The 24,778-nt window shown below is 33.2% G+C and overlaps 3 protein-coding genes across 4 annotated transcripts; 2 read left to right on the top strand and 1 right to left on the bottom strand.

The window, feature by feature from the left end:
* Positions 1–2,684: 2,684 nt before the first annotated feature.
* LOC116145934 (TMV resistance protein N) lies at positions 2,685–3,433 on the bottom strand. Its single transcript, XM_031431360.1, has 2 exons — positions 2,943–3,433; positions 2,685–2,796 (listed from the first exon to the last, which is right to left on the bottom strand). The coding sequence occupies exons 1-2, from the start codon at positions 3,431–3,433 to the stop codon at positions 2,685–2,687; spliced, it is 603 nt and encodes a 200-aa protein (XP_031287220.1).
* Positions 3,434–13,532: 10,099 nt separating this feature from the next.
* On the top strand, positions 13,533–19,465 carry LOC116145949 (COP1-interacting protein 7). 2 transcript variants are annotated; one of them, XM_031431374.1, is made up of 10 exons: positions 13,533–13,584; positions 14,021–14,066; positions 14,169–14,345; positions 14,662–14,795; positions 14,917–14,960; positions 15,050–15,102; positions 15,209–15,361; positions 16,201–16,469; positions 17,044–18,728; positions 18,829–19,465. In XM_031431374.1, the coding sequence occupies exons 1-10, from the start codon at positions 13,572–13,574 to the stop codon at positions 19,045–19,047; spliced, it is 2,793 nt and encodes a 930-aa protein (XP_031287234.1). In that variant the 5' UTR covers positions 13,533–13,571; the 3' UTR covers positions 19,048–19,465. The 2 variants fall into 2 exon arrangements, with proteins under 2 accessions (XP_031287234.1, XP_031287235.1); XM_031431375.1 differs by lacking the exons at positions 13,533–13,584; positions 14,021–14,066; positions 14,169–14,345; positions 14,662–14,795 and having other exon boundaries at positions 14,915–14,960; positions 15,193–15,361.
* A 1,573-nt stretch (positions 19,466–21,038) lies between these two features.
* Positions 21,039–23,985, top strand: LOC116145952 (uncharacterized protein At4g04980). Its single transcript, XM_031431377.1, has 8 exons — positions 21,039–21,226; positions 21,310–21,532; positions 21,622–22,666; positions 22,756–22,921; positions 22,997–23,161; positions 23,260–23,412; positions 23,513–23,733; positions 23,847–23,985. The coding sequence occupies exons 1-7, from the start codon at positions 21,077–21,079 to the stop codon at positions 23,708–23,710; spliced, it is 2,100 nt and encodes a 699-aa protein (XP_031287237.1). The 5' UTR covers positions 21,039–21,076; the 3' UTR covers positions 23,711–23,733; positions 23,847–23,985.
* Positions 23,986–24,778: the final 793 nt, after the last annotated feature.

The following is a 24,778-nucleotide window of genomic DNA, read 5'->3' as shown; positions in this document are numbered from 1 at the left end:
TTTTGGGGAACAGAATATTATCAATTGAAGTTTATTCAGAAAGCTATTTGCTTTGCCTTCTTGTGTTGATTGAATGCTTGAATCTCGACTTATCAAAGGGAGTGATCAACCTTTGTGGCGTCTCAAGATTAGGGTTTTAAGGACTTAGTTTCCTTAGGGTTCTAATTCGATCATCCTCAACACGTTCCTAGTAAACCAACTTGTTCCTATTCAATCAATATACAATTACTTTTAATATATATACACAATTGAAATCCTAATTTTATATTCTAAGTGATGTTGACCCATAATATATCAATGTCACATTAATTATATATGTTGATATTATAAAAAAAATTTCTTCCCTATTATTGATATAACGTTGATATGTCATCAACCACCATCACTTGAAATATAAAATAGAGATCCCAATTTTATACATACATTGTTATTGTATTAATTTATATTTAAAATTCGAACCTAAAATGGATAGTGTACATGTGCATTACAGAAACAAATATAGATTGTTATATATTAATGGGGTCGTTTGGTTCGGGTTAATATTAGATAACTGGGGTAGCATTTGGGGGGGTGGGGTGCTGATTTTAAAACTTACCCTGGTATTACAATTTTTTTTCCCATGTTGCCCCTAAATAGTTGAGCATTTGGTCCAAATTAACCTTATGTTTGTTAATATTTACAAAACACCCAATCACTCATGCAGACACTTTTGTCCACACTTTTGTCCTCACTTTTTAAATTTTTCGGAGAACATTGCCTTTGTTATTGTCATTAGTTACAAAAATGTCATTATACCCAAAACTAGCCACCACTGGCAGCCACCATCGACCGTCACCAGAGGCCCACCAAAAGTTGCCATAATGGCGTACGACATGCCGTATATGGTCAGTCGTGCGTTGGTGAGGCTTTTTTCGACCATAGATCACACTATGGTCGTTTCACGACTAAGGATATGGTCATGATGGTCGTGAAACGACGACTAATCTGGTCGTGAAACAGCTAGGTCTTTAGTCATGAAACGGCCGACGTTTCATGGCCAGATTTGTGGCACTGCCAGCGGTGGTGGCTAGCTGCCGGCAGTGGCTTGGGGTGGGTAAGGGTGTTTTTATTAAGTCTAAAATGTTTCTGGTTACCATGGTGTTTTTGCTCAATCTAAAAAGTAGGGGGTTAAAAGAAATTATTCAAAAAATAATAATAAAAAATACTGTTATATTAATATTTAAAAAAGAAGGTAATTTAGTAATTTATATAACATACCTACCCTTTTATCCTCCCAACCAAACTTATTATTCACCAATTTATTCGAACCAACCAAATGTATTTTCTAAATATTCTCAGTAATCTTCAAAGTAATTTTTTATTTCGTTAATATAATATTCTCTATAATAAAATATTATATGATTCAAACGCCTCCAACAAACTTAGGATTTTGGTCGTCAATTTCACATGCATTTATGAATTGGAGTTGCTGCTAGCTAGCTAATGAATGGGAATATGGGATTGATATCTTAGAAAGAAGATCGAGTGGCTGAGTCTTTTTCTGATTTTATTTTTCTTTTAAATAGGAGGGTCCCTCTCTTTTTTTGAGTAATGAATACCTCGGCCACAACCAAACGTAACTAAAGTGGTATGAACTAGAATGTTTTTTATTAATCCCAAGCAGTGGCGAGTTCTTAAGCAATTGAAAATAACCTCTCACTATCTGATGACACTTGAAAATGTTTTTTTATTAATTTAAGAATATGAACGTTTTACACACGTCAAAAATCAACATTAATTTCGTGGAACTAGAATTTGTCTCTTTACAATTAAACCCATGTATTTAAATGACCCGTTTCCTTTGCTACAATAAACTTTAAGTGAGAGATCATTTGCATGCATAAAATTTTATGTATATATTAAATTAATTTATTGAATTTTATTTTCGAGTCTTAGGCACTATTATATTCAATTTCCATGACATATAAGCTTGGTGGAATAAATTAATATAATTATAGACAGAAAAATAGAAAATTTAATAACGAAATGACACATGAAATGGAGGGAAATTCTCAGGAAGTTTAACTATTATGAAATCGGACGGCAATCCCTTATATCGTGATAGATATCTATACGTATAAATGGTTTCCTCATAAGGATCTATCCATCCATTAAACTTCTCAGCTCCATCCACGTATTTTCGGCGACAGATAATTGTATCTTTCTCTTAATTTAGTAGACACATACTTTTAATTTCGTCACATGTATTATACAAATATTATACTACTGTATATATAATTTGTAAAGAGAGAAAAAAACAACCTCAATTTAATGAATCTTCATCATAATTTATGAATTAATTACTTAGAACATGAAAGCATAAAAATAAAAATAAAAATACAATTCATTGAAGCTGTTAAACTTATTACAAAAAGTGTTACAAAATGTTATAATTAACATTTATCTTACTATCTTATTGAAACATCTGCAAGATGTTAAAAAAAAGATGAATCTAATATACATATTGCAGTGGTTATTGAAGCCTGATAATGAACAATAATATTACAAAGGAGCTAAAGAAGCGATTGCTAGCACTTCTTGTTTCTCTCCCCTATACAAAAAAACGAACCAATAAAGGAATCAAATAAATTGGTTATGGTAAAATATTTAACAATCATATTAACATTATTGATCTTCATTCTTGATTAATAATCCTGCACAACGCATAGCCTTCCCTTTTTTCCATTTTCTTCAGCCTCCTCAATCAAGTTCTTGATCACTGCATCCGTCGCAGTTGTTAAGAATTCTGACCAGTCCCTATAAATAATCGAAACAATTTCAAGATTAGGAATTCCTTAATTATCAAACACCAGAAACTTTTACAGGAACTCTTATTCTTATTCTTAATGTTTGATATCAATAATTAACAAAGGAAAGATATTCGTATAAATGAATATACTTACCCTTTTAATGAGTCAAATGTAAGTCCCACCGTGTATTTTGCTTCCTCCAGAGCCCATCTAAATCTCTGCAATTCCTTGTTTGAACAAGTTCCATCGTCTCTAACCTGAAGCTGAGACGGCTTGACATCATAAAAGATGGGAATAACTTTCTTCCTCGACTCCATGATAAGAGCAAGTTCATGGAGGCAAAAATAAGACTCGCAATAACGAGGCGAAAACACAGCAACTCCGACCTTAGAGTGTCGAATCGCAGTGTCGATCTTGTCGAACAACCGATCACCAGGCTTCATATTTTTGCTATCCAAGAAAGGGTTAAGCCTTAGCCTCAAAAGATGGTCATAAAGCAACCCAGAAATGGTCCTCTTTGTATCGGTCCCTCTATGGTTAATGAAAACATCACACGGTCGTCTAATGGGTTGGATTTGATTTCTATGGTAAAGGATTTTACGACATAAATTCTTGGCTGAAGAAGAAGAAGAGTAACGCTGCATGGCACCTTGGAGAAGCTAAGCTAAGCTAATTAAATTAAGAGATAATTAGTTTATAAATAAGGTTTAAGTTGTTTTAATTTTGTTTGTAGCTGTAGGAATAGGTATGTAGAGATGGATTTATATATATATATAGAGAGAGAGAGAGAGGGAGGGAAAAGGGTGGGGATGGTTTATAGATTAAATTTGATTTGATTTTATGACTTGAAAAAGCTGAGTAGTCAAGGGAGAATTCAGAATTTCTAACTATGTTATTGGTGACCTTGAGAAAATATGTAGCACAAAAGATCGCAAGCTTTGATTATTTGACTCTTTAGGTTAACATGCGCACAGTAAGACCCTTCAAACACGTTGTTTTTTATATGTATATTTTTTTTTATATAAGTTAAGAGGGATACGCTGAAATGGTCATCCATTTAAGAGTAAACAACTTTTCCCACCCAAGGTTTGCGTTAGTGAGACTTTTTCACCCAAAAAGTTGCAAAATATCACTTTTTCACCCGAAGTTTATATTCCATTAATACTCAAAATACATTTTACTTTCTCAGTTGACATTCAATGAGTTACCAAGAGTCAGAGTAAGAGGGATTTTATAGAGTGGAGGCCAGTGGATGGAATGATTGTGACCGATTAAATATTTGACACTGAAATTAGCCGAAAATCAACTAAGAATTAGAAACACTAGCTTTGCGGTGGCCGATAATCAACGAGAAATCAAGTGTCAAAGTGAGAGGAGTTTTGTATAGAGAAGACCGAAGGTTTAAATGATAGTGATGAAGAAAATTTTCACCATCGGAATCAGCTTTGAATAGTAACGAAATGTTAACTTTGGGTAAAAATTTGATATTTTGAAACTTTTTTGGGTAGAAAGTGTCATTTTCACTCTCCATTTAATTACCTTGGAATGGTTTTATCTCATTGGGTTAAATCTGGATTAACTCCTTTAATTCTGGCCCATTACTCCCAATTACATAAATATATTCTCTAAGGATTTTATTCAAGGAACAAATTAAGATTTAACATAGTTCTTAATAAAGATTGAAATAATATTTCATGTAATTACTGTATGTAGAATACAAAGTTCAAGGAAATAACCAAGCACTTAATTAGTTTTCATTGTTAACTTTGATCTGTTAAAGTGAACTATCATATGATAATATTCAAAATATTTTATATTAATATAACCATTAACCGAACCTTGTCATCAGCTCATGTTTAATTCAAATCAAATCCACATCATGTGTATTTTTTTTAACATATATATGGTTTTTTTATTATTATCTTTTAAGTTTACTAATTACCATGACCATGAATGAAAAACTAATAGTTCTCAACTATGACTCGTTTAAACTGGTAACACACGTTAAAGTTAATAAATGAAATGTATTTAAAATAAATAAATAAATAAAAGTGTGAAAAACTTTCTTAAAGATTGATCAAAATTCCGTTTGTAGTATGAGTTCTGGTCAAGTCATAGATTTTGCGTTATATGATTTAATTATATACTTTACTTTAAAACACGCTAATTAATAACTATGCAAATCCTGACTGAACTAAACGTGATTCACAATAGATGTAGCATTTTTATTTCTTTAATTACCCAAATTTATTAATTTTGATCATTGACTTGAACATTTTTTTTATGACCGGGGTTTTCGAACCAGTTTATACGCACCTTAACTAATCTTTCGAGATCTTAGAACTACTGGCCGAGTATAAGCTTCAATGGTCATCACTGTTAGCAACCGTGTGGACTCAAACTCGAAAGATCATGTTAAATCCTTCTCTTACTTTTTTATCCTTAAGAAAACTCGAACTTTGGAGACCATGTTAGATTATCCTTTTACTCTTTTACTATTAAAAAGACTCGAATTTGAAAAAATATGTTAGATCATTATTTATTCTTTTATCACCAGACCACCCAATGGTGGTTGATTGACCTAAATATTATGGTACGTAGAATATAATATATATTTAATTTTAATTAACATTATATCTGTAATATTAAACAAAGACAGATTTAGTTATTGAAACGATCCTAATTAAATTTTACATGCAATATGACCTATAGGGGGTGTTTGGTTGATGGTAATGTAAAATAATGGGGGTTATGTCATCTTATATTACTTGATTACCACGTTTGGTTGTCAAGTAATATAAGATTCCGGTAATCTTCAAATACCAATAGTAGTTACTATTGATAATACTGGAGGTGATCTGATTACCTCTATTTTCTTAGGTATTCTAAGATTACCAAGGTTATCTTATTTTATTATAATTTTATCCCTTATTACTAAAAGTTTTGGACAATAATGCCCTCATTTTTAAATAAATTTATATTAATATCCTATTTCAATTTTACCCTTGTTTAATTAAAATTTTGGACAATAATGTCCTTATATTTAAAACAATTTATAGACCACCACTGCCACCCAGCCATCACCGTCGACAACGGGCCAATCACCACGGACCACCACCGAAAATTCGTCGGAGTCCCTAAAAAAGAACGAGATCCGGTGGGAGGCTCCAGGAGGCTTCGATATGGTCATTTCCGGCCATATTGATGGCCAAAAACAGCCAGATCCGGAGCCTCTTGGTCACGGTGAGCTACTGACAAGGACTTTCAAAGACTTCCGGTGGTGGTTTGCGGTGGCGGCAGGAGGTAGGGGTGATTTCATAATAAATTAAAGTTTTATATAAGCAGGGGTGTTTTAACTAAATCTGAAATATTGGAGGTTAAAAGAAATTATTCAAAAATTAATAATAAAACTCCAATATTTGGCATTTTATTCCCCATAACCAAACATATTAATGTAACATACCCACCAACTAACCAAACACATTTTTCTAAAGATTCTCAGTAATCTTTCAAGGTAATATATATTTCCAGTAATCCAATATTCCCTGTAATATGATATTCCTGAACCAAACGCCCCATAATATTAATATCAAATTTAAATTTATGGTGGATCAAAAGAAAATTGACGAGTTCAAAGTAACACATAAAATTAACATATATTATAATACATCAAGTAGTATATATATATACTTTAATCGTAAAATAAATAAAGAAAATGTACCCCACCAAATATCAATAGAGAAAACAAAGATGAAGTTTAATTAGAAGAGTTGTATGAACTCTTGACTCGTGAATTGACAACGTGGTTCTTGACTGGGTTAATATTGTGGACAGACAGAGAGGGACCTCTTGTCGTATTAAACAACCATCGTCGATCGTTTATTCAAGAATTGACAGTCAAGTGCTCGGTTGAGGTCCTGCATTTAGGCGACAATACAATATATTTGAATTTTTATTTTTTACTTTGAAAGAATTCTTCAATATTTGAAACCCAAACTTCAATTCAAATCTCTTCATTTCTAGGAAACTTAATTCTGCACTGAAATTAATCTGCATGTGTTCGTGTGAGAGAGATTTGTAAGTTCAGTTATATATATAAAACCATCATAAATTTTGAAATTTTCAAGGAATTAAATATTTGGTACTATATATTAATCTATGTACTAGATCAACAGTAAAACCTCAATGAATTTTCTTTTAATTCCAACCTAAATTTAATTTTCTTTAAAAAAAAAATTGTAGTCAGTCCTGAATGATTTTTTTTTTTTAACCGGAATATTTGGGTCAACTTGCATGCGCCTTAACTAATCTTCAGAGTCCATTAAACACCCTATAAACCCGAAGGATAAAGTAAGTCACAATGTGGGTAGTGACTCCAAGGTTTAACCCCAAAAAATTAATAAATGGAGCAAATTTCCTTGACTGCTAAGTCATAGACGTAACCAAAAGTATATACTAAGACACGCCTGAAATGGGATGAATTGAGTGTTATAATAAAAAACAAATTCTATAATGGGGAAGAAATTCATATAGGTAATTTTTATTTTCACTGTCACTTGACCATATACTATTAAATTTTGAAGAAGCCTCAATGAATTTTCGCTGTCTCTCCCAATAAATGTAATTTTTAAAAATTTTTTTGACAGGATCTAATTTAAATATTATTTGATTCATAAGCATAGACCCAGATTTTGATAGTAATGTTGTACTTGTTTAACAAATAACTTAAGATTTTGAAGTCAACTCTAAATTAATCGACATGCATGATTTCAGAAATACAAATCTCAGCATTGGAATCTCTAAATATCTAATATCAATGTTTAAGCTTTACGTAGTTAATACTTAGTCAAGTGATGGTAACTTAACAAGCAATATTACCAGAATATAAAACGCAGTAACATTCAAAGATACATTAATATTAACAAATTATAACGTAAATAATAATAATAATTATAAGCAAAAATCAAAGAGAAAATGGACATATGTAATGTAAACTGCACGTAAAGACATTGTTATTTCTCTTGTATGTGCAATATGGCGTTATAGAATGAGCTAATACTATTCATTAATTTTTGGTGACCTGCTGCAGAATCAGAGAATTAGAATAAGTGAAGAAAAATTGAATAATATATTCTAGTGGTATTCTTATGGCATTATTGAATGAGCCAATATTTTATTTATCTTGATATATTTCTGTTATACAGTAAATTCAACAGGTATGAAATCTCGACATGTGTTCTATGACTAAGCAATTGATGTATAAACTCTTGCTATGTGTCTTGTGACCATGCACATATTTGGGCCACATAACAAACTCCCCAAGAAGGTTTGTGTACTTCTCGTTTATGCAAAATATCGCAACAACAATTTCTATTAATTTTCATAATTAGTCTACCCATAGATATGTATCTATGCCAAAAGTTTGAGAAATTAAAATCAAATGGCACATGTAATTAACTAAGTAATTAACCCCTGAAGTTAACGATTGGATATACCATCCAATGGTCATTCCTATTATCAAACGGGTATATATATATATATATACATATATATATAAGTATTTTATTAACTACTTTGCACCATGGTTATTTGAATTCAAACTCAAATTTGAGTAATAACTTTCCTATAACTAGGCTTCAATACTTTTTGAAAATATTTAGATTATTTTTTAATCCCCTATATTTGTTAATTTATCTAAACATCCCCTACAATAAAAGTTTTAAAATTAATAAAAACACCTCTACCCACCCATTAGATGCTAGCAGTCGACCGCCACCGCTGGACGGTAGTCAGAAGTCACCGGAATGGTGCACGACTGACTAGATCTGACCGGTAGTGTGTTGATCTGGTCTTTTTCGGCCAGATCCACCATGGATCGGACTGAAAAATGCCAGATCTACGGCCAAAGACTTGGCCGTCAGTCGTCATTCTAACTAAAAAATGCTAGATCGATGCACGATCGGTCACATCCAGCCGGTCGTGCTCCATTTTGATAGATTTTTGTCACCTTTCGGTAGTGGTGGCTAGTTGTCGGGAATATGTGAGTGGGTGGAGGTATTTTTGTCAATTTATAAACTTTTATTATTAGGGTGTTTAGTTAAATTAATAAACCTAAAAGGTTAAAAAAATCTAAATATTTTGAGTTGAATAGAATATAATTGAATTTTAAGAATATTTAAATAAATATATATTTTGAATAGGATTTGATATGGTAGGATTTTGAATAAGAAAACAAACACAGCCAATTTCAATTTTTTATCACTTATCATTACTATTTTATGGGGAATTTCGTGATACCCAAGGTTTTTGCTCTGAAAAGTCATCACCATCAGTCATCAGATACTGGAAACTAGTAAGTAATAACAACACCCGGTCACTGGTCTGTGCTGATAAATATTTACATTACTGCTTGATCGCTTTGACCATGAAAATGTAGTTCATTTTTATATATTATAATCAATTTAAAACTATTGATAAACCAATAAATATTATGAAAAGATAACAATCAATCTAAAACTTTCCTAATATAGTACATAAGTTTCAAATAGGTCAAAAATGGACTTTTGATAATTAAAAATTAATTATGCATGAGACATTTAAGTAACTTTACAAATAAAAAAAAATTGAAAATCAAATCAAATAAAAGAAAACAACCACAAAAATTTAACAAGTGACAGTTAAAAATTGGTCTATTATCAGCTTCCTCTCCGAGGTTTACAACATTTATAACTTAATCTCACAAACTCTCTTTCACAACCTTTAGGTGACAATCTCCAAATTTTTGCTGATGATTTTTCCAAAATTCAAAATTCATAAACAAAAACCTGGGAATTGCCACTTATGGATTGTGAGAGAGAGTTTGTGAGATTAGATTGTGAGTCAACTTTTATTATTAATAAAAATCCAATTTCTCACCAATTGTTATAGAAATCCTCAACCACTTCCCTAGGTTTCTCAATTGATCAACAACCTCCCTTACACACCGTTTTCTAATGCCAAGACTTTAAATTAAATGAGCAAATTGGTCTTTCAACAGTTAAAAGAATTTAAAAGTAAAAATTGAATATAATAAATTAATTAAAGCATTTGTAATAAGATATAAAATTACAACGAAACAAATTACAGTTTTAATTTAAACCTTTTCCAGAATTTGTTTTGACTTTTTTTTTTTTTGGCTTAGATTATGAAATAATCAAAAAGTACCTGACTAGATCCAACCAGTCGTGCGCCATTACGGTGACTGGAGCTGGCGGCCGATGGCCAATAGTGGCTTGGGGTGGGGGGTGATTTTGTTACAAGTTAAACTTTTATATGGCTAGAGTATTTTAACAAAATCTCAAATGTAGAGAGTTAAAATAAGTAATTGAAAAAATAATAATAAAAATAATATTATATTAATATTTAAAAAGGAGGGCAATTCAGTAATCTATATAACATATCCATCAATTTATTCCTCCAAACCAAACATATCAATATAATATAAACATACCCATCAATTTATTCCAACCAACCAAACACATTTGTCTAAAAATTCACAATAATCTTCAAGGTAATCAATCTTTTGATTAATATAACTTTTCCAATAATACAACATTCCTTGAACTGCACCTAGATAAGTTGCTTGAATTTCTATGAAGATTAGATATGATTTACAGAAATAAAGTTGGCTTGAATTTTGGAAGAGATGACAATATTGACAATTGTAAATTTTGAGGACATATTTGCTAGTTTTTTAAGAAAGGGTCCTAACGTTTAATTAATACAAACCATAACGAACAAATAGTTTTGTCGGTTTGGTTATTTTTGAATGTTTACATTTTTTAGTTAGAATATATAGTGAGAAAATAGTATCCAGGGGAAGTTGTTGATCAATTGAGAAACTTGAGGAGAGGTGGCTTAGGGTTTCTTTAACAGTTAGGGGGAAAATGGATATTTGTTAAACATTAAGGGTAAGTTGGATAATAAGCCCTAAAATTTTCTACATTACCTGAATTTGTTGCACTCCATCGCGATAACCAGAAAATTTTTGCACTAACTAATAGTTCTCTCTGTTTTCCTACAGCAATCTACCACATGCACCACATTTGCACAATTTTCACATCCAAAACTAAATATATGATATATGAACATCAAATAACAATTATAACATTTAGCCTTACAGATTTTTGACAAAACGGTAGTATCTATCATCACATTCAATAAAAACCACGCCAACTAACTTCTAAAAAAAAAAAAAAATTGTGGGGAACATTAAAAATATATATAAATCAACAATCTTACCCCAATATAGTGTTTACACATTTTCAAATGAGGGATGTTTAAGGAAATTTGAGTAATGTTTATGGATTAACATGCAGAGAAATTTGGGGAAAATGGTGTTAAAATGTTCAAGTAGTCAAAAGTAGGGGGTAAGGGATATTGGCCATTAATTAAATGGTTTGGACACAAAGGTATAGCCTTTCAAAAGTTGGTTATCTTTTATAGCCCCCCTAATTTTTGGTCATTTCTAAGAACCCTATTATTTATCCATTATTTATGGTCAGTATCTTTAAAAGCATTTTTTAATATTTTTACAACCACTAGAAATTAATTTTATATGAATTCATCTTATCTTTGATATTATTTTACAATACAAACTTACTATGTTAATATGTTATTCATCATGTAATAGAAAAAATAATCACTAATTTCTTCAAGCACCTTTAGAAAGAATTAATATTATGTTATAAACTATCACTTAATAAGTTTGAAGAATATAAAAGAAAAATAAAATAGCGTTGGTTTAATTTTTTTTTTTTTGATAACTTAGGTGTCCAGGTTAGTTTGCACGCACCTCAACTAATTACTGGAGCCCATTGAATACCTTACAAGCCCAATATTCCAAGTAAACCATAAATGTGATAGATGACCCCAATTTTAACTAATCACTGAGGCCTATTGAATACCCTACAAACTCAATGTTTCAAGTAAGCCACAAATATGGTAAATGGTCCCAAGGTGGTTTGAACCCAGAAAATTAAAAAAGGTAGCAAACTTTCTTAACTACCAGGCTAACCAGTCGGGGTCATGTTTGTTTAATGTTGATGCAGTAATTTGGTGAAGAATTATAGAGGTTGATTAGCCCCCACATCCACATGTGACAATTAATCAAAAAATAAAGAAAGTCACTATCTCCAGCTAAGTGACATTTTGCTGTCTCATGGTTGGTATTTGATGCTCAAAAATCACAAGTTGAATGAGTGATAGATACAAGGGACCTTTCAATCATACAAAACATAATTGCTCTCTTTGACAATATTAAATATATTCTATAATAAACTCACATTCTTATCTATAATTAATTATGGTCACAAAATGATCTGAAATGGTAATATCTGATAAGATTATAGATAATAAAGCATTAAGGAGTTCATGTGCTGAATGCTAATTAAAGGTGCACCGTTTTCTTTATATGGAGGTGGATGCTTTCGCCTTTAGGCCCAGAAATTTATTAGGCTAGCAAAATACAACCACAATCAAATCTTTTACCTGCTTTTTCACAATTAAAAGGCCAGCCAACCAATATCTCTTCATTTTCCATTCAACTCCCAACTGTTTTACGATCTCTCATTTTTTTTCTCCATAAAATTTAAAGGATTTTCTTCATTTATTTGCTACTTAGATCTTGTTTTACAGTTGCTCCTAAACCACTTACTAGTTTCTTTGAAAATATACTGGAAACTCTAAATAATAAACCATCATTGAGTGGTCTAATGGTAAAAGAGCAAAAGAAAATTCCATGAGCTCTTGAATTCAAGTCTCTCTAAACATTAATTCTAATTGGGGTAACCACTCGGGAGCTTTTACCCGACTGACAATTCTAAGACCTGGGGTATTAGTTAAGGTGCATGCAAGCTGACCCAGAAAAAAAAAAATCTAAATAATAATATAATAACATAAAGAATTAGTTGTTGTAAAACAGTAAAACACACTTAAGAATACAAACAAACAAAAAAGTTATCATATAAATATAATGAAAAATGCCTTTTTTTTATTTTTTATTTTTATAAATCAAATGCATCAAAATAATCAAAATTTTATATTGTTTGTAATTTTAGGGCACACTCTACAAAACTAGAACTATAATATCCTTAAATTATCAAAAAGAAATAATATAGCAATCTATTAACTATTTGAGATGATTATANGGTCTGATGGTAAAAGAGCAAAAGAAGATTCTATAGCCTTTTGAGTTCGAGTTCCTCTAAACACAAATTTGGGTAACCACTCGGGAGCTTTTATCCGACCAATAGTTCTTGGACCTGGGGTATAAAAACAAAAAACAAAATCTAAATAATAATATAATAACATAAAGAATTAGTTGTTGTAAAACAGTAAAACACACTTAAGAATACAAACAAACAAAAAAGTTATCATATAAATATAATGAAAAATATGTTTTTTATTTTTTTTTTATAAATCAAATGCATCAAAATAATCAAAATTTTATATTGTTTGTAATTTTAGGGCACACTCTACAAAACTAGAACTATAATATCCTTAAATTATCAAAAAGAAATAATATAGCAATCTATTAACTATTTGAGATGATTATAAATTTATTATGTATAATATAAAGAATCTATTAACTATTTGAGATGATTATAAATTTATTATGTATAATATAAAGAAAGAAAGCACCACAATAATTGGGTTCATAATGGATAATTATTTCATATTAAATGTAAGACACAATTAGTCTTTAGAGTGGTGAAAAAAAATCAAAGCAACCAACAATGTCAAATGGACCTTCCAAGTGCGTTCCAACCAACTCCATAATCTTATTTTCAACATCACTTTAATGTCTGAAATCCATGGATTTTGTTTGTTTGATTTGATTTGAGTGTGTGATTATAGATTGAAGTCAGAGTCGTCATTGAGATAAAAAGTGAAGTGTAAATCTATGGCATGTGGGTCCATTTTACAGAAGACCCAGATGCCCAAATCACTCTCCATGTGCACAGCCTCATCATCTTTGGCTGGCTTCTTCCTTAGACATTCATTCATCTAATCAAATCAAAACAAAACACAACACCTCGCCTTCTTCACGTTCGATGAACATGCACATTTTCTTTATTTTCTTAATTACTTTCTTTAATCATTTGCCTATGCTTCGAGGAACACCCACTTTCACTTAACGAAGTTCATGCTATCTTTCTGACTTCTCGTTTTTTTTCTCATGGATTCAACAGCTCGCCTTGACTATGCTCTCTTTCAGCTCACTCCAACTCGGACGAGGTACATTGAATTTGATGGTTTTGTTATGTTTTTGTTTTTATGAAAGCTTGAAATGGGCTAATTCTGGTGGTTTTTTTATTTTTTGTTTTCGTGTGTGTGAAGATTTGATCTGGTGTTGTTCTTTAGAGGGAATAGTGAGAAATTAGCTTCTGGGTTGTTTGAACCTTTCATTTCTCATCTTAAAATTGCAAGAGATGAAATTTCAAAAGGGGGATACTCCATTACTCTTCGCCCACCAAATCGTGATGCCTCCTGGTTCACTAAAGCTACATTTGAGAGGTAATTTGGATCTCTTGTTAATTTTATTAGTATTATTATTATTTTTTTTTTTTTTTGTCAAATTGGTGGATTATCCACTAGCCTTGATATAAAATTCTACATAATTTTCAATTTATTCTCGAATGTCATGCAATTAAATGATGTTAATTTATTTCTTGGATGTTAACAAATAAATCTACACTTCAATTTCACTGATTTGGTTAAGTTGAAGGCTTATAAAGACTGAAATTTACTAGCATTGAGATGAAGACATAAGTTTAAATTAGAAACTGGGAAGTCTAGCTTCTAAATGACTTCTGCACCCTGAATTTTGCAGATTTGTGCGGTTTGTTAGCACACCAGCAGTGCTTGAGAGGTTTGTCAGTCTCGAAAAGGAGATTTTGCAGATCGAGGTGTCAATTCAAGCTAACGAGTTGTCAAACGCTAGTGTGCCTGGGCAAGTGGAGCAAGGTGTGTAGGACTTAATCTATTGTTGCCCAAGTTTCCATTTATTGTGAAATTGCTTTTTTGTTCATTGTAGATCAGTGCAATTATCATTTATTCTCATTTCAAATTAACTTTGTTCAATCAGGTAGTGAGGATGGTAATATAAGGAAGTCATCTGATTCCTCTAAGGTATATCATTTATCCCCATCATTTGTAGTGGTGATTTTTTCTCACAATTTCCATGTCATTTTGAATTCATCTTTGGTTTTTGCTCACAGCTGAAAGGTGAACTTGAAAGACACAATGATACTGAACAAGAAGAGAACTCGAAGTAATTCATCTTAACTTTTAAACTGTGTTACTTGGTAAATAAATTGCTCTATATTCAGTCTGTTGAGTATCATTATTATTGATTAGTTAGTTGTTTGAATGAAAAGGATTCAACTTCAACGTCTGTTGGGAACTCGGAAAGCCTTGCTCCGGAAAGAGCAAGCAATGGCTTATGCCCGTGGGCTTGTTGCTGGATTCGAAGTTGACAGCATAGATGATCTCATTTCTTTTGCTGATACATATGGAGCTTCACGATTAAGGTAAGAATTGCTCCAAATTATGGCTATCAATGCCAGCAAATGTGAGATCAAAAGGATGAAAAATAATCAAATAAAAAAACAATTAAATGAATGACTCAATGTTATCTGAATTGGAATTGTTTTAAATCATTTCTAGTCTTTATATTAGTATATTGTCATAATGATTTTCTTTTTCTCGTGATTTCTTATATCAGATTTAAAGCTTTTGGTACACTTTAGTATATTTGGCATATTATTCATTTTTCATGTTTTTCCTGTATAGGTAAGAAATGACTTTTTTTCCTCTCTGATTGAATTTGGACAACAGTATTTATTTATGTCCAAAGAAAAAGGTTATGAAGTTATTAGCATTTGAAATTTAAGTGTACTTTTTCCTCAGTTTTGATCAATTGTTTTCTTGCACTTGGACTGCCTCTCCGCCCTGATGCTGAGATACTGTGTGGCTCTGTCTTCTATTTTCTGAAATGCCTAAGCGGTTGGATACCGAGCACTGAAAGCATGCTGTATAGACAACAAGTTGTTTCTTAATTTGTGAAGATGGTTGGTTTTATTCTGCTTGCCAGTCTCTCTGATGAAAGATGGGTTACATTCTTAGCTAGCTCAATAGGTTGTCAATATTGCATTCTCTATTTAGTTTTGACTTGTCATCTGCAATGGTTAGAAGTCAATTACCTATACAATGGAAGGTGATTAAGACCTTCTTTAATAGCTCTATGGCTTTTGCATGGGTTATTTTGTCTCCATTTTCCTCCTCATTACATTTTAAATGATGAAAATTCTGAAGTTCTTTTTTATGTTGACCCTGAATGAGTCTTAAAATCACTTGTTAATTATTATAGGGAAGCATGCATAAATTTCAAGGAATTATGCAAGAAAAAACATGGCGATGGTCTTTGGATGGAGGAACTAGCAGCAATGGAGGCATGCTCCCCATCAGAACTGTCATTATTGGGGACATCTGGCATTGTACTTGCGAATGAAACCATCACCCCAAATCAGAGTGTTCTCTTAAATTTTACATCTAATGGTAATCCCAGGCCAAATGAATCTTTGGATATGTCAAAATCTGATTCAACTGCGAGTCGTGCAAGTTCAGATGGCAAAAAAGGTATTAGTGAAATTTTCATTTCTTTCTTCTTTGCTGAACTGTTGCATGCGCTAGAAGTCTAGAACATCTGACTGTAAAGTCTGTGGCTCATCAAAGGCTTCATTACAGAGAACTTCTAGTCATTTAAGGAGATCATTTACATTATTCATGCATTAAGTGAAATTAGATGTCTCCTTGTTGGTTTATAATATTTCCTTCTTGTTATCATTAAATGTTCTATTACCCTCAACGCTGCTCTTGTTTTCTACTTAGCTGCACTTGTTTGTACAAATGCTAAGGTTTGTCTTCCCTTTTGATATGCGCCTCCTTGTTGCTGCTCCTCATTTTATCTTACTCAAATTTTCAATGGCTTTGTAAAAGCCCCTGTGGTCTGTAGTCCCCATGAATAAAGCAGCAAAACATTGATCGCAAACAGGGCTGCTTTTATAATTGTGAAAATAACTATGGTTTCTTAGAATCATGATTTCTATTCTCGTGATGGCATGTATACCAGCTTGTATTTCGAGCAGTTACATTAATAGATATGTGCAATAAACAATTGGCTATTCTCTGATGTTAAAAACTTAATGTGCAGATGATAACTTGCCTGCGAAAGTTCAAGTTCCAATAACATGGCCAAACCAGTTACCACAGTATATGTATGGTTTTCAGGGCCCTATTCAACAACTGCCTCCTTATCAAGGGTACCCTTTTCCTCCGATGCACCCTCACTATGCAGGGAATATGCAATGGCAAGGTGATTATCATAGGAATCATAAGTCATCTTCCCGAAAGAAAGAAAATTTTCTTAACAGAAAAGGTTCTGAACATTCAGAAGAAGATGGACAAACTGAATCCAGTGACTCAGACTTTGGGAGTGACTCAGATTCAATCATACAGCAGGAGAAGAATTCTTCAACTGAGCATTCATACAGGAAAAAGCATAGGACGAAGTCCTCCAGAACAGTTGTCATTCGAAATATTAATTACATTACTCCTAAGAGGAGAAATGGAGAAAAAAGTGGAGGGTCTGGTGAATCTTCTTCAGATGAGAATGAGTTCATCGATCAAGATTCCTTCAAAAAGGTAGATGATGCAGTTGGATTATTGAAGAAATCTCGAAAGTCGAACTCAAGTAATAAAAAAAATAGAGATGCTAACAAAAACCTCCATGTTGCAAATGGATCAAATGATGCTAGTGACCAGGATTTTGACAATAACTCAGTTGCAGATGTGTCTAAGAGAGGAAAGGGAAATGAAAACTGGGATGCATTCCAAAATCTTCTCATGAGAGATGAGGATGCAACGGTTAATGGTGTAGAAAGGATGCACTCAATGGATGTTCGGGATGAAGAGTTAATTGTCAGAAGCTCTGAAGGTGGAATTTCTTCTGCAACCAGCTCTGCTGTGGATCCAGAATCTGAAAAAGTTCCCAAGCAAAGGATAATTGCAGCTGACTCCTTTGTTGTAAATGAGAGGGAAGGAGGAAGTGAACATAGAGCTAAGCTGGAAGGTTTTGAAAATGAAGAGAACTTCCGCTCTGTCTTGAAAAGAGGGGATTGTACAGATGCAGATTTGTTGTTTTCACAGGCACCAAAAGAATCTAGTTGTCATTTTGATGATATTGTATCTGCTGCTGATTCATCTATAATTAAGACAGCAAAGGCAGAAGATTGGTTTGTAGCCAATCACTCTGGGAAACCAGAAAACCAGCAATCAACCAGAGAGCATGCAATCTTTGATGGAGATATGTCAGTAGGGGATCACTTCCAGATTGAGAAACACAGGAAAGACGTACTTATTGATGATTCCTTCATGGTACAGTCTCAACCAGCAACTGATGATTTATACGATTCCCAATGGAGAACAGACATAAGCATGGTTGCAGGCCTAACTTCAGCTGCTAACCCTGGAAATGTTGCTGCAAATGTCTCACAAGATAAGCATGAAGTATGTGAACCTGATGACTTGTGTATGGTGCTTGAAAGAGAATCTAAATTTGAATCTGTGAATAATTCATGGAATGTGGATCATGGAGTCGACGTGACACTTGAGGAAGCTAATAGGAGGTTCTCAGATGCTGAAGATAAGAGGCTTTCTTCAAATTCTGAGGCCTCTGTTGTTAAGAATAATGAAGTTGATGGAGCAAAATATCCAGGAACAGACGCAAAGTCTAAAGTTACTCGTGGATTAATTGGGAAGACCAAACCTGAGCTAATTTCAAAGAGCAGGAAACCATTTGTGAGTAGGCCGGCAGTTCAGAAGAGCACGTTGGAGAAGGTAGTGATGCGCATTTGGTTGCTTAATGTGAATAGCTATTTTATTACCTTTCAACATTTTGTATTCCTTTTGTAACTTTTCAAAACATGCTTGTGAGCAGGAAGAAGAGATTCGGAAGAAGATGGAAGAATTGGCAATTCAACGGCAGAAAAGAATTGCTGAGAGAACTGCAGCTAGTGGTTTGGCTCCAGTAGTATGCAAGAAAGTACCATTACAAAGTAAAACAACGAAAGGAAGCATTACTGCTGACAAGAATAGAACTCGTTCTGCAGCTCAAGAGACAAACAAGATTGTTTCTTCTAGAATTGGAGCATCTTAAGGAAAAGCTCAAACGTGAATGGTACTTAATTGCATGTTCTTCAACGTTAGATCACAGCTGATCCAACTGCTGGAGCTGATATCAGCTTGTTATTACCAATTCCTTTAAGATTTCTACTACTTCTTGTGTAGTTTGCTCCCACTTAATGTATAGTTTTTGTTTTAGTTATATATTTTTTCTCTTCCGTTGTTTTCTACAGGCGGCATAATCTGATTAGAGACTTGATTGAAGTCTAAAGGTGTCATTATTTGTATTTTAGGGAAATAAATAATCTGCCAAGAGTTGTAATTTTTATTTTCTGGAATTCTAATTCTTTGAACCCTGTAAAACTTAAAGATTCCTACATATATTTTGTGGCAGTGAATGATTGTTTACATGGATTATGGCAGCATATATCTTAAAGGAGCCATTACTTGTTTGTTAATGCTTCTTTATATCTTTCACCATGTGATTAACACTTTTTGCTGTTCTTATTTCCAAAGAATAGTTGAAATATTACTAAAAATTAAGCTTTAATATTTTGCTGAATCTGTCAAATGTACTCTTTAGAAAGTAGACCAAATTTAATTATATATGCTACGTTATTATTAACATGTACTGCATATACAGACTTGAACAAAATTTTATATTTTAAATTCAATTAATTGTCAGCATTTTTCTGAAATCATGGTCTTTGATAGATGTTTTGCAGCTACCATTCAATAAAAAGACCTTAGTTTATATACATGCATTTGGAATTCAACTAATAGAAGGTGGACCAATTCTGCATAATTATCACAAGCATTTTTTTTTTCTTTTGCAGTGTTAAGCAATCAAATGGTGGAATAAAAAACTGCAGTTTTTGAAAAAGTTGAAGGATCTAAAATCCTTGCAATCATTTCCCTGGTTTTGGTTTTATCAGATTGTTTGGACAGTGAGAAAATAGAGAGTAAAGACAAAAAAAAAGATAAATTTAGTTAATGTTTCTATTAATTTGACTTATTAATACAAGCCTATCAGATTTTGATAGTGGTCTTTGACCATTCTACAATTTTGTAGGGAATTCCCCAAGAAAAAAATTCTGCAGAGTCAGCAGGTGAGGTGTCATTTTCTTTAATTATATAAATAATACTTCTTAGTTGTGCAAACGCCTACCTATTATAACACGGTTTGGTTGGTTGGAAATGGATAAATTAATTGTAGACAAATTTAGAAGAAACAAAAATGTAGTTGCAAATCCCATTGTGGAAACTGTAAAGTTGAAATTAGTTATATCGATAAATAATGGATACAAAACAGCCAACTCATAAACTGTTGTATAATTATCTGTCGAAAATCCAACCTAACATCAAATCCTTTTATCCATGGCAAGATTAGTTAGCGGTTAAAACAAACTCAAAATTTCTGACACTCGACTAAAAATGAACCCAACTGCCAACAAGACAGCAACTCATGAAGCTGTAAATTGTCCTTAAAATACTCGAACTTCAGTTTCTCAACTCGGCTTTTCATTTTCTGGAGAAATTTCAGATAATTTTTTTTAGAGGGAATCTCTTTGGCCCATTAGGAAATTTTACAAGCTAATTGCGCTGCACGTCGGTGAAACTAATTTCGCATTTGAAACTTTTGAACTTCGTTTTAGTTTATTGCTCAATAAGAGTTGAATTATTCATTGTATTTTAGTCATTCATTGACCACAAAAAGCAAAATAGAAGAAAGAAATTATATACATATACATATATATACATCATCAACATCAAGATATAAGACTTAGCATTGCAGATAAGCTATGGCAGCAGCAAGAGTCTGCGGTTTCTCGCCGTCGAACACGTTGTTGGGTCATAGGAAAAATGAGGTATAATTCTGTCATAGTTTTTCATTGTGTTCCAGGATTAATAAAGGTTTCCTGACGTTTAGTTGTTTTTATAATTCTGATAACAGAATTATAGATGAAGGATAAATGGTTTATCAATTTGGCATTGATGAGCAATGTTGATATTGACAGGGAAATAAGCAACTGCTGGACCCTTTTAAAGGCTCTTCCCTATTCATGAATGAGAAGGAAGTTAAAGGCTTGAGAATGAACAAGTCATTCGGAAATTCGGACGAAATTTTGATGGTAAAGCTGAAGAAGAAAATCATGACATTCAGTGACATCATTGACCTACCTCCTCCTGATCGTTCAAATTCAATAGGACAGGTATTATTTTCTGTCCGTACTTACCCTCTCAAAAGTTTGTACATCAAAAGTATCATAAATCCTGAAATTTTTCTCACTTGCAGCTGGTGATGAGGACAATTAAAGATCTCCAAAATCTGTATCCTGAAATCGTTCCGAGGATTCAGTTATCAGAAATGAAAGAAACATCTATAGATCAAGTTCTGGATCACTTTTCAAAGACTTTGAAATCCGTAGAAAGTTCGTGGACGATGCATAACGAATCCATGGACATATTTGAATTGGATATGCACGGAGATATGGAGAACAGCAACACAGAGCACCGTGGTAATATATGAAGTTGCAATATTTAGATAGCAATTACCCTTTTGAGATTCTTAATTGAATTTGCTAAAAACTTTATATTTTTGTTTCAGTTGAAAGTGTAATGGCAACACTAGATTCCTTGATTAGGATAGCCAGAGAGAAGTTTGATATGATGGATGAAGACGAGGAGAAGAAAGATTCAAGTCCACGAGGTAGTCAATCGGCGAAAATCCTGGAGAGTTGTTCAGACTACGACGGCAGCTCTCTTTGTGGCTCACCAGCCACGCCGACCTCGGTGCTTCCGGAAATGAGAAAGGCTGGAGAGTTTCGAAGTAATACATCTTATACCTCACTTCTTTTCTTGTCTCTAAGAGTTCAAGCAGTGGGGAAATTAAACCCCATTGATGTCAAGCGCCTGTCTTTCCATATGCCTCCTCATGCCGGAGTTCAAGTTTCAAGGACTTCCACTCAAAACAACATTATTGCTGATGAAGTTATGGAAGATGCACAAGTGAATAAAGCACCAGCTGCTATTATTGAAGACACACAAGAACATTACACTGAAACTGAAAAGCCAAAGGATTTGGTGACAGCTCCTGTAGCCATAGCAAGGGAACCTTCATCACAGCCAAATTTGTCTCCAAATGTAGCACTAGTACCATCAACTCCTACACCACCTCCATCACCTGATTTCCGGCCAAACTTAACACTTACACCGCCACTGCCGCCACCACCACCACCCATGTGGAAGTCAAATCTCACAGCAGCACAATCAATGCCGCCGCCACCACCGCCTCCCCCTGCAAAGTTAGGAGCTGTATCAGCAGCACCTCCACCACCTCCACCACCACCTGGAAGGTCAGGAGCAGTATTAGAAGCACTATTAGCAATGCCGCGGCCGCCACCGATGCCAGTTGTAAATGGAGCTGCTGCACCTCCACCTCCTCCAGTTGGTGTAGTGCGATCCTTGCGACCCAAGAAATCAACTAAATTGAAGAGATCAAGCCAAATGGGGAGTTTGTATCGGCTTCTAAAAGGGAAGGTAGAAGGGAATGATTTAAGTAAATCAACAGGTGGAAGAAGGGGCGTTGGTGGATCTGGAGCTGGAGCTGGTGGAAAAGGAATGGCTGATGCACTAGCAGAGATGACAAAGAGGTATAAATATATGCTAAATTAATCCATCTTTGAGTTATTTATATTTCAAGGACATGAATTAAATTTATGTTATTTTATGCATCTCTCAGATCGGCTTACTTCCAAAAAATTGAAGAAGATGTTCAAAAGTATGCAAAACCAATTACAGAGTTGAAATCTTCAATTAGTATTTTCCAGACGAAGGACATGGCCGAGCTGCTTAAGTTCCAGAAACAAGTAGAATCACTACTTGAGAATTTGACTGATGAATCTCAGGTTTAATTTCAGCGTTGTTCATTCTATGGCTTACCATGATGATGAACTGCGAATAATTAATGGTTTGATATGCAGGTGCTAGCGCGATTCGAAGGCTTCCCTTTAAAGAAGTTGGAAACATTGAGGACAGCCACAGCATTATACTCAAAGTTAGAAGCAAGGGTTACTGAATTACAAGATTGGAAGATTGTGGCTCCCTTGAAGCAACTGCTGGACAAGGCTGAACGTTACTTTAACAAGGTAATTAGTCTTCTGAGTTCAGCCATAAATTAAACTTTCCTTCACTAAATACTATCCCTTTATATTCCCATAACTAACAAAAAAACAATAACTAGCAGATCAAAGGAGAAATCGAAGCATTGGAGAGAACAAAGGATGAGGAAATCAAGAAATTTCGGACTCATAATATCCATGTCGACTTCAGCATCCTCATCAAAATCAAAGAACTAATGGTGGATGTTTCCTCCAGCTGCATGGAGCTTGCACTACAGGTAAAAAAACAAATATATATGCATACATGTTTCCGTTGTTGAAATTTCATAAAGGTGACTTACATTTCAAGGGGACAATTTTGTTTTGAACTTGATTCAGGAAAGTAGAGAAGCAAAAGCAGAAGCAGCAAATGGAAACAAATGTGAAGGAAAAGCACAGGAATGTGTTAAAATGCTATGGAGAGCATTTCAGTTTGCCTTTCGGGTTTATAATTTTGCCGGAGGACAAGACGATCGAGCTGACAATCTCACCCGAGAACTGGCTCATGCAATTGAGACAATTCCTAGCCAGAATTGATATCAAGCTCGATCTCCATCTTCCTAATAAAATAACCATAGTGATTATGTTAGTCGTGTGTAATACAAAGTGTGTGTGATGTTTAATTAATTATAAAGAGAGAAGTTGATGGCGGCATTGAAGCATAATCAAGTTTTGAGAGGCCTTGTTATGCTACTTTTGTTTAAGTAGAGAAATTTATGGTAGGATTTTAGAACTACTTCTTCCTTAAAGGGTTTGGATAATTGGTTGTGCTACTGGGGAACCTTATTGAGAGAGCAAACTGCAAGCTTCATTGACCTATATATATGTATCATCTGTTGATGCTCCATGCTTCGTTATTGAATTTTTTAAATTATTTTTATTTTGGTGTAACAATGTTGATTATATACAGTAGAATCTCTCTATAGTCATAATCATAATAGTAGAACCAAACTAATTTTATTATTATAAAGAGATTATACCCTAATAGAGGTGTAATTACGAAAAATATTGTTTTGACTTAGTTATCATTAATGCAACTAGCATAATGGTAAAATATGCAGCACATTAATAATTAATTAATGAAGCATGTTAAATCTAATATATAGACTTTGATAAAAGAGATAAACATTGTTTCGTGCTAAGAAGCTCTAAACATACTTGAAAACCCAGAAATATTTTGGTTTCAAGAAGATGTCAACGCCGGGGAGTTATTACGTACCCGCAAGTTCAAAGATGTGGTAATAACTCTAAAGTATAAATTATTGTCCTAAACAACTTTAAATAAACATTTTATTTCATCTTAAATCTTTAATAAAATATGTTGGGATTCATGCATTTTGGACACGGAAATGGTGTAAAAATGATGAACAAGATGATGGATGCAAGGTAGAATACAAACATTACACATAAGCCCAAAATATTTCAAGGTAAGGATGAAATATTACCTACTCCTTTGCTATTCAACAATTTAATATTCTTTCTTAGAGTCTTAGTTCTTTAAGTGAACTTGAAGAACCTCAAAATGTGATCCACACAAGCCAAGGAAGATAGAGCCGAGAGAGTGATTTTGTTTCAATTATTTTCAAAAAAAATGAAAATGGTATA

Source organism: Pistacia vera, unplaced genomic scaffold (genome assembly GCF_008641045.1).
Source record: "Pistacia vera cultivar Batoury unplaced genomic scaffold, PisVer_v2 Contig47, whole genome shotgun sequence".
NCBI lineage: Eukaryota > Viridiplantae > Streptophyta > Magnoliopsida > Sapindales > Anacardiaceae > Pistacia > Pistacia vera.
The sequence above is the reverse complement of the archived record's forward strand: the minus strand, read 5'-3'. Positions and strand labels throughout refer to the sequence as shown.

Bases quoted from the DNA above. Each gene is read 5' to 3' on its own strand.
- LOC116145934 (XM_031431360.1), bottom strand. From the start codon at position 3,433: ATGCAGCGTTACTCTTCTTCTTCTTCAGCCAAGAATTTATGTCGTAAA. The intron at 2,797-2,942 runs GTAAGTATATTC...GATTATTTATAG, and splicing joins ACATTTGACTCATTAAAAGG to GGACTGGTCAGAATTCTTAA.
- LOC116145949 (XM_031431374.1), top strand. The intron at 14,961-15,049 runs GTATATCATTTA...TTTTGCTCACAG, and splicing joins AGTCATCTGATTCCTCTAAG to CTGAAAGGTGAACTTGAAAG. The intron at 15,103-15,208 runs GTAATTCATCTT...TTGAATGAAAAG, and splicing joins GAACAAGAAGAGAACTCGAA to GATTCAACTTCAACGTCTGT.
- LOC116145952 (XM_031431377.1), top strand. From the start codon at position 21,077: ATGAATGAGAAGGAAGTTAAAGGCTTGAGAATGAACAAGTCATTCGGA. The intron at 21,533-21,621 runs GTAATATATGAA...TTTTTGTTTCAG, and splicing joins CAGCAACACAGAGCACCGTG to TTGAAAGTGTAATGGCAACA. The intron at 22,922-22,996 runs GTTTAATTTCAG...TTTGATATGCAG, and splicing joins ATTTGACTGATGAATCTCAG to GTGCTAGCGCGATTCGAAGG.